The following is a 13,466-nucleotide window of genomic DNA, read 5'->3' on the forward strand; positions in this document are numbered from 1 at the left end:
TCAAGAACATCAGCCTTCAGGTGGTTCAGACATTAATAGAAATAGATTTTCAATAATGCAAACAATGACTTTGTAACAGAATGTGTCAGGGTTATCTAGTCGTTAGTAAATTGTTTTTGGATGAAACATGAGCGTGTTGATGTTCTGCTTTGGTACAAACTATTACACATCAACACGACACTGTATTCAACAGCAAGATAAAGAGCTAAGGTAAAATAAATAGCAATAAAATAATAATTAAATAGACATTTGATATATCTGTAATCATGCAAAAGGTGCAGTCATTAAAAATGTCATTTAAAAGGACTACTGTTGGAATTAAGTAACCTGATAGCAGCAGGAATTAAAGATTTGGAGTATCTACTAGTCATGCTCTAAGGTACATGATAGCGGCGGCCTGAAGGCATCACCGTGAACTCACAAGACAAAACGTGATCCAGTTGGTTGATAATATTATTTGCCTTCTTTTTCACCTGATTCTCCCAGAGGGAACACACGTGTCTCCAATGAGTTTAGAGCAGACTTTAAACCAACAGATAAAAGAAAATGTTAGAAGACTTTCGATGAATAAACAATAAAATGTTCTTAAATTCTCTCACTGGAAGGAAGGAAGTGTTCTCTGCTCTCCTCACAGTCATCTGCTACAAGGTCACCAAGATGAAAGACCACAATATCCTTCCTGTAGGATGGAAGGAGGAATACACTGACGTATGTCACACTATTAAAGTTAAAACTGGGAAAAATCCCCAGCATACTAAAAGCTATCAATTGTGAGTTTTTCAGAACACCTGAGCGCTTTTTCAAGGATTTTTTAAAATACATTTTCTGGGCATAATAGGTGAATACAATATGTTCATGCAGTCAATATATATAATGTTTTATCGCTGTTTAGACCATACTTTTAGAGTGATTAATACGCTCTGATTTATATAATATTGCAAAATCTTATAGATGTTAAAGCCATCACAAAATTTGGCCAGACCAGATTTAAAAATTAGACTTACAGGTACAGTAATTGATTTCATTTTTGTTATAATTGAACAAAGCTTACAAGAAATAATCAAATAAAAACTTATAAATAAATAATACAAGATTACACCAAAACAAACAAATGTTTCATTGGTAACCTAACTTCTTGGCTGCCTGTATTGAAAGTATCTTAAACAAATACAAAAACATTAAATCTTTGCTTATCTGTGTTTACTGTCACTGCTAATATACTTCAAAATAAAGTTCTGTCTGTCATTTTCTCACCATTAAAATATGCCTCTGTTATTAGACTCAGGGGAAGACACATGCTGGGGTGTGGTCATGACCTCTGGCCCCTTTCATCCATCTGATGATTTCCAACTCAGTGGCTCCCTTGGGTGGTGTGAGCCAGTATTGCATGAAAAACTGCCTGGTTGCATGATACAGTACGCAGTGCACACAGGAGAGAAATGCCAGATTTTTTTCTTTCGTGTAAATTTTCTGTTTCCATATGTTCCCTTCATGTCATTACATATTAGCTGTAGCTGAAAAAACAGCCTCATCTTTTCACTGTGTTCACTTAACTCGCTGCTGTTCAACTCTACAGCCTGTTACTGGCCCAGAGACCGATCATACTAATAGAAAGGTTAAACGTGTTAAATCGCAGACTTCATTATGGCATTTTAATCTATCATTATTACCTCATACTAGAGAGGCAATTAAACTCAGTGTTGTAATCCTGCTTTTAGCTATCTTACAGCATCAGGACGTCAGCCAATGAAGTGTAGCAGTTATTTATCTTGAGCGGGTCATTCAGCGCTGTGTAAATGCCTGCTTTTTAATTGGTAACTTTTCATCCCCCCTCTATTTGGCTTCATTGGGATTTTAATTGGGTGCCTGTGTGTTTCACCTCGCTTCACTCCCTGCCTATAAATCCACTTGGCTGACTGACTGACCAGTGTTGAGGTTAATGCAGTTTCAGCTCAGTCAAGCCTGGTAAATTAATAAGCGTATTAAGTCACCACGTAGCATAACAGCGGCCATGAAAAAAAGAGCAACAGTAAATATGTTTTAGTTGGATGCTACCCTGATATTACAGAATACCCACGAGCCCGGGGGAAACTTGACAGCGATACCTCTGGCTACTACAAATTGAGTTCAATAGACACAATACAAGCTGCTGTAAGAGGGTAACGAATCAGCATCAAGTAACAGTTCAGTCAAAAAAACCAACTAAATCATGTTTTTGGGTTGCTGTTTAAACTCTCATGGCAGTCCTGACATTTAACGGGATCTCTACAGATTTACTAATAGGCCTACATCACGAAACTCCCCGGGACTCCTCATCTCAGACCCTGTGAACACCCATGATAGGAATTGAGATCAATGTAATTCTGAATATTATAATACTATACTATATACTGTGTAGTTCATTTATAAACATTATTTGGATGGCCATTAGAGAGCTGCAGCTGATGTTTTTAGCCTTTACAATTGATTTATGAACCATTTCATTGCTTCTTAACAGCGAAATGACTTACATTTACCATTTATTAATGATGCTTATTATAACGTGTAACCTATGTCAGTAAGCTCTTTTTAGCAAAGAAATAAGTTGAATTAATTTAAGTCAAAATTGGCTTTGTTACTTTTCTTCTTCTTCTTCTTCTGTTGGAATTTGAGTCCAATTTTCATCTATTTGCTGGCACTGATATTATTTCCTCAACGATTATTGTTCCTGTCAAAAATGCAGATAAATGCACAGATTTATACTATAGTCTTCAAAGTGTTCTGGATGGATGGATGGTGGGGGATGGGGGGCATGTACCTCAGTATTTCTAAATCCTGTCTACAGCCCTGCTTGTAACACACTAACTCTGGTATTGCTACAGAAGTTACACAGACAGAAGTTCACATGAAACAATGGGCTTTCAGTCATCGTGGTTTGACTCATGATTTCAGTGTGAACCTGCTCCACAGTGATCCAGAGTGGGAGCTGCAGACTGATGCCACCTCTCTGCCAGGTCTCTCCCCCGCTTCCAGCTCGTTTCTTCCCACAAGTCACGGCAGCAGCAGCAGCAGCAGGGCGGGGAGGGACGGTGACCTTATAGCCTCCAGCTTGGCACCACTTCGGGATTTAACCAACAGAGTCTGCTGGGACCATCACTGACTTAGGTCGTCTACCAGTCAGCACCACATATTTTTTTTCTCCCCAATTTCTTTCTGGTAGCCATGAGCAAAGACAAGCAGAGCAAGCAGGTGCCAGAGTCCACCGGACCTCTGTCCCCATCCAAAGGCCAGAAACCCCCCAGGATTCCCAAGTGCTCCCGCTGTAGGAACCACGGCTATACGTCTCCTCTGAAGGGCCACAAGCGCTTCTGCAACTGGAGGGAGTGCCAGTGTCCCAAATGTAAACTGATAGCGGAGAGGCAGAGAGTCATGGCGGCCCAGGTAACGATACGTTAACCGTTTTCCACCTGTTGGCGCGGCTAGCTTGAGCTGCTTTAAACAACAAGCTGATGGGTGAAACAATACATTGTTGAAAAGCAACCTGCAGTTAGTTGTGTCGTGAAATATTTTTTAATTATATCTGTAAACGTTTTAACTGCATGGATAAGTTAGCTTTTTTCAACTTTTTGTATTAAAATCCAAAGCTAGCTAGCTTAGTTTATACACGGCTAGCTTACATAAAGTTACAAACTGCTAATATGTTTCATGCGGACTGCATATGGCCACACTTGTTGCTTACAGTTTATAACCATAAAATTGTTAATTATAGTTAATTATAGTAGTAACTATGTGGAGCAGCTTATTTCCCCCCATGTTGTGGCTATTTGCTTTGTAACTTTGTACTGTGTAGCTTGGAGCAACATTTTATGGGTTTTGAGAACAGCCATTTTGAATTGGCTCATTAATAGCAGAGACTTGACTTGACAGTAATCTATTGGGAATAAGTAACACTAACTATACATTATAAACTATGTCAGGAAGCAAACACACCGATAAATAGATAGTCATTTATTTATTGAGATGGAAATTTGTCAGCAACCAGCTCACATCAGTCACAAAACAAACAAAACTTACAAAAACAAATAAAGTGAACATCTTTATCTAAACATTTTAAACAAGGATCTAACTAGGATAAGAATCATTTTCATTATCCATAATCTACAAATGCGTTTTTATTACCTAATTAATCATCTGGTCCAGTAAATGTTGGGAAGCCTCACAATTTCACATATTCAATTGTAATTGTACAATTAAAAGTCCAACACCCAACAACATGCAGTTCACTATGTTGTCAGGTCGATGAAAGCAGTAAGTACTCAAATTTAGCAAGCTGGTGTCTGAACATTTTTGGATTTTTTGCTTGAAATGTGAATCAAACAATGAATCAATAATCATTGATTGAATCATGTATTGTTGATGAACTAATTGATTAATGGTTTCAGCTGTTGTAAGGATACAATAATAGTGCCTGTTAATAAGCTGTGCTTCTGTAGAGCAAGTAGAGCTTGTATATTTATGTTGTGTATTGGTATTGGTGCAAATAAGTGTTATGTATCTTATCTCACTCATATCATAGTATTATTTTATAAAATGATATATATATATATATTATATATATATAGTAATACACTCATTTATTTGTATGTAAGAAAATAATATAAAGAATTGTATTTAGTGGCTTAAGACAAGGTCTAGACTAGACAGAGGACTAATTGTTATTATTTTTATCATTGTTATTATTATGTCTTTGCGATATCAAGCTGATATTGACTCCAGTTTTGTTTTCTTTCCTCCCCTCCAGGTGGCCTTGAGGCGGCAGCAGGCTCAGGAGGAGGAGTTCGGGATTTGTAGTCCAGTTCCTCTGTCTGACCCTGAGGTGATGGTGAAAAATGAAGCTGGAGCAGACTGCTTGTTCTCTGTGGAGGGACGATCCCTGACACCAAGCAGTACCTCCACTTCCCCCCTTGCTGTCACAGGTGAGATATTACTATTACAGATATAACTACACTGTGCCACCACCCACTCATGTGTCACAGCAATAACATAACCAACAGCTTGTTGTACAGCTGTACATGTGTGTCATTGTGGCTCTGTTTAAACAACAGCTCCAGAAAGTATGTAAAACATGTTTTGGTCATGCCAAAATCTGAATAAATAAAGTATATTGGGTATGTACGTGACTCCATCAAGCAGTCACAGATACCATTTGACAATCACATGGAAAAAAACATGGAAACAGAAGTTTTCATTAAAAATTTATTGTTGAAGACTAAAATAAAGAAGAGCAACATTAACTAAACCATTTTATGGGCGTGTGTAATGTTAACTAACAAAACACACCGTTTTCTAAATGCAAAGTACTAAAATCAAACTATTTTTAAAACCCTGTCTATCCATTCTTGCAGCAGTAGTGAGTTGGTTTAGCTACTCAGTGATGGTATCAAATGAAAAGGTGACATCAGTATGTAAACTTTATAGATGCACAATCAATTCTTAAGTGAAATTTGATCTAAAAGCCTTATTTGTTTCAAGAATCAGTGGTTTCCTTATAACTGACAAAAGTGCTGGCTTTAGGGTTTGCTTTGATACACACATAACAATAGACTTCGCTTCTTGCGAGGCATGGGAAGGTATGAAAATTACGATCATGACTATTCATGGTTATCCTGGCCTAAATAATTGTGATTCACGATATTATCCCATTAATCATCAAAATACAATTAAAACTCCTAAAATGGCTCTAAAACATACTGAAATTACGTTATCTTACATTTTGTAAAGAAACAAACCTCCCATGCTGGATCAGTTACATACGAATCTATGAGCATCCATCAGTGGAAAGAGGTGGAAACTCATTTAACACAAAGGTGAGAGCAGTGTCCATTTAATTTACTAATCCATCATCAATACAGAATATTAACATCAAATGTTAATATACATTTTAATAATTAATAGACACTTTATAGTCATAGATATATCTCTAAGTGTCTGCGTCCTGTTATAAAGAAAGGAAGGACTTGCACAATATCTACATACATCTACAACTTTATAAAAGACATTCTTTAAGATCTAGTAAGATTCTGTTATTCAAAAATGCTATTCAAAGCAGCATTAGTACAGGCTTCTCCTTTTGTTTGAACAGACATTTTTTGTGCAAAAAACAGTTCAACAGCTGGTTTAAGACGGAGCAAAAGTATTTTAAGAGACACTATAGAAAACCAGTAAGAGACATGTTCTGGGATTAAAAGTAAAAATTAAAGCTGATTTGGTGGCGGCGGCATGAAAGAGCACCCTTGATGTCTTTGTTGGCGGTGGTGTGGAGGCAGACACAGATACCGTGTTCCCTGTCAGCCTGATAGCAAAATTTTAGGAGTTGCAATACGACTGGTCAAGGCTGCTCATGTCTCGCTTTGATTCTGCTTTGTGTTTCCGTGAGAATGAACTTCAGGTCTCTGGCTTGGCAACAGAGAGGAAAGACTGATGTGGCAAAAGGAGTTGAGCACGCTGTGACTCAATGATGACAAGAATTAGAACAGGGGACAAAAAATGTCATTATCTTTGTCTTCAGTGGTGCACACTGTCTTCATTGTGTCAGAGCGAAAGCTCAGGATCTTCCTGACAAGAATGTGACCTTGTTGATAAGGAAAGAGCAACAGATAAGGAATAATGATGATTTGATGGTCATTTTTGTCCTGATAGGGCAAGCTGCATTTCTGTATGGTGACACCGGTCACCTGCAGATGGTGCTGATGATAGCAGTTTGAGCGAGTGGTGGAGGACCATAAAAATTCTTGTTAAGTTTAAGAAACATGTCTTCTTTTACTATTATATGATTGTTCAAAGGAACTATTGCAAGCCAAGATCTGTATGACTTGAATTCATCGCATCATTTTTCATTTTTCATTCACTGGTTTTCAGTATCAGCAGAAACTCATTTGGAGAAATAAAGATTTAGTTTTCCTCTTGAGCTCTGCTGTTGGGTATATAATTGATAAAAAAAACATAGTTAGTTTTACACATTGACTTAATAATCCGAGACAAAAAATAACAACTAAAACTTGGACATAATTGCAATCCTTGGATCCATATTTTAAATGCAATGATCTGAAAATCTGTAAATCCAGCCACAAACATCATACTTCAGCCTCTGAAGTGATCTTATTCGTTGTTTCCTCTGTGTGTGTGTTTTCCAGGGAGTCGCTCGGCATCGTCTTCCAGCCCGTCTGCCGTTGCCCGGGCTCATACTGACGGACTGTCTGACCTGCTGCTGGAAACCTCCTATTACAACTTCTACCAGCCTTCACGCTACCCCACCTACTACGGCAACCTCTACAACTACCAGCAATACCAGGTATGTGTTTAACTTGGCTTGCCTCAAGGGAGGATTTTTGTGCCACTGTTTACACTGCTACATCGCAATTCTTAATCTCATTTATATTGTCATTATATGTTACTTCAAACTTGACCTGGGGTAAAACTGTCTGTATAAGATTAAGCAATTTAGTTGATTATAACACAATACATCTCTTCTGAAACTGGCCTACAGTCCTGCATTTAAAATTAAGAAAATATATATTTTTTAAACTTTTTAATCCTTTCATAGCTGTGGTCAGTAAGGAACCTCCTATTATAAGAAACACAGGCAGATATCAACCCAGTTTAAATCCAACTCCCCTGATCAGCCAGCACTGAGACATGCTAACATTGTGAAAAAAATAATGTTAAATGAGGTAAAACACTGAATTTTAATATTAACTATTCAACATCTTCTGTTCTAAGACATAGTGATGGCACAGACTTGTATGTTGACTGATTATAGCAGTAAAACTGATGGCTGTTACACTGAGCGGTTTTGGATTCAGCCAGTCATAAGAGTCATATGCAAGAGTTTTAAAAAACAGAGCCTAGCGCCTCTCTTCTCTGTGTTAAAAGAGATGGATTGGGTGTACGGTAAGTGATGAAGTGCTGTAAAGTGTGTTTGACTGTATGTGTGTGTATGTTGGAGGGGGTGACTTCACATCCAAGCTGCTTCATGCCACAGTTACGGAAAATAAGCCGCTTAGTTACAAGTCACCTCAGCATGAACAAGGCTCCCTCTCTATTACCTCATCACGTAAGTGTCAGTAATATGACACAGACGTCAGTCCTTTGTGTGGATGCACAGCTAGAGGGGATGAAAGAAGCGCCAAGCTTTAGTTGACAAAAATTGTCTGCCTCCAATTATTGTTACATATGAGAGCAAATTAGTTAAAATGCCTTTGAAACGGATGAAATTTGTAAAGTCCTTTGGATTATTCATCCACCATTGCAATCTCAAATTGTCCATGAGCTAGGTGCTTGACCCTACACAGTACAGTGCTGTTGTATATACACCTGTATATTGGACTGTACATATCAAACAATAGATCAAACTGTTACGAGCCACAGTGTTTATACTGGACTATGTATGTTACTGCAGTGTCGCTTATATTCAAGTCTTAGATAAGTCCCCAATTATTTTGATAATCTATTAATCAGTTTAAATAAGAGTCGATAGTAATTTAATGAAAAAATGTCAACATTTTCTGATTCTAACTTCTTAAATGTGAATATTTTCTGGTTTTGTTACTCCTCTATGACAGTAAACTAAAAATCTATGGGTTGTGGACAAAACAAGACATTTGAGGACATCAACTACCAGATGATGTCCTTCAAATGTCTTGTTTTTTCTCAATTTTTGTCGCATGTCCCCCCATGTTTCTCATGTCTGTCTCTACTATTTACTATAAAATGAAGGCAAAAAATGTGGAACAAAATATGATGATGTGAACACAACTAGGGTTCAAATACACAATGCAACTGTAAAAAAAAAAGACAAAAGCAATGTGATAAAAAGTTTATGATGCCTCATCTTTGCACAGAAACTCTTCATAGGAACACATTTTCTAATAAAAAAGAAAAGATAGGAAGCATCACCTTGTGGGCATTAGAAGTTAATTTTCTTTGGATCTGGTTGTGATTTATTTTAACCTTTATTTCTTTGTTTTCCTTCGAGATGGATGAGAGTGTCTGCTTTAATGTCGGCCCTTACACTATAACGTAGGACACATCGGGGAGACAGTACCTAACATCCCACCAACACACAAACACACACGCTTGGTCCCTCATTCACCCATCTGTATATTCACACTGATTTATGCTTAAATGTATCTCTATTGTGTCCAATGAGATGAGCTTGTGCGTGAAGCAAATTAGATCTATAACTCTCTGGTGATCTCAGATGAGGTGGTTTGTTTTTTATGAAGAACATTTGTCCACCCCTTCACGCCCCTCTCCACCCCCCTCAACGTTCCCCCAATAGCAACATCTAGTTTTGGGGTCACTGCCTCCGCTAACCTGCCAGCGCACAGCAGAGCCTGAATTGCAAAGGTTAATGGTATTGACTGTCGGCAGAGGAACAAACCGCTATGCCTCAGTGCTCGAAGGAGAAAGTGAGCACATTAATGCTAATCAGTTAGCAGTCTTTAGCATAATTTAGCCATCCTCCTTTGTGATTTATGATATTTTCAGTGAAGTTGTCAGGTTGAGAGGGCTACGTGCTATGGTTATTCAAATTCAGGGGCCACTTTCTTTGTATTTGCATGAAGAGCTGATTATTTGAAGATGAGTTTCAGTGCCACAAACAGTGGCAGCGCACACTTGGTAACGAGAAATGTATCGATATAATCACGAAAAGTGATGGAATATTTCTTTAGGGATAAAAGACGCAGTTAATCTTAGTTTTTATTATCTAAACTGGAATAATTATAACGCCTCCACTGGTTAAAAAAAGCTTTTCTCCTGTGTCTCCTCTGTCTCCTTTACCTGTCCTAAACCTTCACTATTTAATGGGCTATACTCCAATTTCAGCTTCCCCAACTGTGATTATCCTTGAGTTACTCAATTTTGTTTTTGTCTCCATATTTGCCATGAAGCACTTTTCACTGTGGTCTTTCTGCACTGAGACAACTTGTCAGTCAAAAAGTGTTGGGCTGTGACATCTTTTTCTCATTGACTTTCTGTTCATGAGTTAGTTTCTGAGGGTGGCACTGCATCATTACGTCAGGTGAAAGTATATTTTTATTTATTTTTATTGTTTTTAAAATTATATGATTTAAACAAATATCCTTTTAATGGCACTTTTCACCTACAAAATTTTAAGTTGTTTGGCTCCAGGATAGCCTGATGCACAGTAGAGCCCGACCGATAAAGGATTTTTAAGGCCGATACCGATACAAATATTTGGTGATTTAAAAATCTGATATTCCGATATATCGGCCGATATATATATATATAGAAAAAAATTAATCCAGAAACGCGTAACAAAACATAAACAGATTTCCGTAACATTAGTTATTTGTAGTTATGAGTCCTCACTGAAATAATATGATAATGCGGTTTAAAAATAAACTTGTTTGTTTTATTGTCACAACAGAACAGAGGAACATCAAAATTACTAGCTAAGTCAGTTTCACTCTCGGCTTACACGTAACAGCAGCAAAACTGGACATGGTAGTCACAAATATTGTCATGCTTATTTGAGTTAAGAGAACTGATGGGGATGTTCTTTTAATTGTTATTCAAGCATGGAACGCCAACACTCAACGCCAACACTCATAACATAGTTGAAGGGTGTTTCGTCCGTTTTTATTTTATTTTTTAAATATTCATTTATCGGCCATTATAAATGCTGATACAGATAGTTTGGAAAATGCCTAATATCGGCCGATAATATCGGCCAGCCGATATATCGGTCGGGCTCTAATGCACAGCTGTTTGTTCTGTCAGTGTGCCAACCAAGAATAAATCGCCAGAGTAATGTTGGCAATGTATGACAAGTTTTGCAAACCACAGATCTGTTGAAACTTAACATATGTTCACATATGTATGTTTAGTTAGGTTCAATTTAAAATTTAATGTTGTGTTTATGTCCTGGTTAAGTTTTTACCTGGTTTTGTTGCCAGAAACATGACTGGAGTTGTCCCGATGTCTCGTCAAAAACATAATTTTTTTGTCGCCATCAACACTGCTGCAAACTGTCCCGAGGAATCCTTAAAAATATCAAGTGGTTTCATACTAACAAATGTTGAAGCGCCATCTCAATTAGTGGTTTCCTAGCCGTCTCCTAACCACCATCCTCTCCACCTCCTGATATGTAGGCTAGCTCATAAACATATAATGTGAATGTGACATGAAACGTATTGTGGAAATATCAATATGGTACGTATGACACTGCCAACATGTAATTCTGGCTGCTACGCTGCTTTCTTGCAAAATATCTTTTTTGCAACAAGTGCAGAGCATTTATTTGAGTAACTTATTTTCCTCAGGCAACCTGAAGTGCAAATATCATTTTCAGCTTCAAAAGCTAATCTTGCAAAAGCCATTGTCACAATATAGTGATCTACAAGTCTTGAGTTCTTCCCGCTACTAAATCATACCCATGAAACACTGTGGTCTTTATCAGTGTAAGGCCATCTACCTCGTCCTCTCCTCTCCTGTGCATTCACTGTTGTGCTTGGCTGTCATGCAGGTGGATGATAATAATATAAGGGTGGTGTAGAGCTTCCAGACAGGAGATGGTGCCAGATAAGAAGACAGGCCCTCTCAGGGAGGTGAGGAAGCCCCCCCAGGAGTCAGCATTTTAGCCAGTCAGCTTAGAGGAAGCATTTTCGATAATTAGCAGCATTACAGTAAATATCTGTCTCTCTTCTTATAACGTATTCCATAATGTAGTGTGCACATGTTATCACTGGTGTCACTGAGTTATTGTTAATTTCAGTTTGGCTAATAATGACTGATGTCCACAACCAACAACTTAAACTCTCTCCTTTCACCTCTGCCAAAATTGTGAATTAAAATGTGTTAACCTATGAATGCTCAGTGGCATGGAAATGCATTTAAAAATGGGCTCCGGACATTTGTTTGATCAAATCACCATCCGCTCATCTATGAATCTGCCAGCCAGCCTTTGCACAACGGCTCTTTGAATTTATCTCAGTGGAAAAACAAAACAAAAAAGAGTTGCTGTTATACTGTCAGATATGCTGTTTCTACCTTGATGAACTCTTTTGATACAGGGTGTGTAACAGTGCATAAAATTTATGTTTTATTGTGGCTGTGGGATTACTGTTCAGTATGTTTTTGAAAAAACTGTGTACACAAACCAACATTACAGTGGAGCTCAAGCACTGACAGGATGTTATGTTTAATAGCATGTGATTTCAATGTCAACTGAAGCTTCCATTTCACTGAAGAGACAAAAAATAGCCAAGTATATCCTACTTTACCAGAGTAAAACAAGCTCCCCAGCAACATTTTCCAGTTCCTCCTGGGGGATCCTGAGGCATTCCCAAGCCAGATGAGATATGTAATCTCTAGCTTGTTCTGGGTCAACCCCAGGGTCTGGAGAACCTCCAAAGGAAGAAGCCCAGGAGGCATCCTGGTGCTCAGCATGCTCTTCACCATGACGGTCCGATACAAAAACCACATTACCGCTGACGCCACACCAATCTCTCTTTTCATCTCATGCTCCATTTTACCATTCCCCATAACCTTAAAAAATAAATCTTAAGGGATCAGGTGACACACACACATCGTCAAACTCAACAATATTCTGTGCAAACTGGAGCGACTCAACTCCTGTCAGGGAATGGAAGAATTACACCACTGTTTGTATCACGAAACCGAAATTAGTGTACAGTGAAATCATGTCATGTGACTTGACAATGGATTGACCGTTTAGATAACTCGGACTAAAAATGATTTTAGATGGCAAATTTCTGACTGCATATTCATAGCTTTTAATGTAACCATAGTTAAAAAAGTATTCTCCCCACCAGTGGACATTGAGAAAGATTCTTAAACTTTATATATGGCATCACACCACTGCCTTTGACCACTACATGTAAACCTCCTCTGTAAGCCTGACAAAACTTGTTTTTGTAAGCAACTTTCACTAAGACAGTTTTGTTTGGCGCTGTATGTGTCCTGCAAACCGTAAGCTTGGTGCACTTTCAAGACTCCAGTCCAATCTCTATTGTATTTTTCACAGCCTAATACAAGAGCTGAGTGTAGCTTAAATAACAGTTTATAAAGCTGTCGGAGAATTGATGGTGTGGACAATACGGGTGACATATTACAGGCTGACAGAAATCAAATTCCATAAAAGTGAAATTGAAAACCCTCGGTGAGGCGGCCTTGCTGCTGAGTAGACAGCTCGTTTTAAAGTTTTCTGAGGACTGGGGAGGACTGTGTGTTGCAGCCCATTTTTAACACAGGGCACAGACCCACAAATTCTAACACTACTAATTCTCACTCACATTCTTTTATCTCTATATTTCCTCCTGTCAGAAAAGGTTGTTAAAGTGTTGCCTGTGAATATCTGATGGCTGATATGAAGGACTGAACAGTCAAATCATTGTGAGTCAAACATGCGTGAATGGGGTCATAGAACAATGGTGTTTATA

The 13,466-nt window shown here is 38.1% G+C and overlaps 1 protein-coding gene across 2 annotated transcripts in view; it reads left to right on the forward strand.

Annotated features, from left to right (window-relative positions):
- Window positions 1–2,896: 2,896 nt before the first annotated feature.
- dmrt1 (doublesex and mab-3 related transcription factor 1) overlaps window positions 2,897–13,466 on the forward strand; it is a 30,738-nt gene continuing 20,168 nt past the window's right edge. For both annotated transcript variants that reach the window (XM_084360533.1, XM_084360534.1), the window contains exons 1-3: window positions 2,897–3,420; window positions 4,781–4,955; window positions 7,173–7,330. In XM_084360533.1, the coding sequence (XP_084216659.1) occupies window positions 3,202–3,420; window positions 4,781–4,955; window positions 7,173–7,330 (552 nt within the window). In that variant the 5' untranslated portion in view covers window positions 2,897–3,201. The remainder of the gene's footprint in view (window positions 3,421–4,780; window positions 4,956–7,172; window positions 7,331–13,466) is intronic.

This window comes from Pagrus pagrus, assembly GCF_965226575.1.
Source record: "Pagrus pagrus genome assembly, chromosome: 8".
Classification (NCBI taxonomy): domain Eukaryota; kingdom Metazoa; phylum Chordata; class Actinopteri; order Spariformes; family Sparidae; genus Pagrus; species Pagrus pagrus.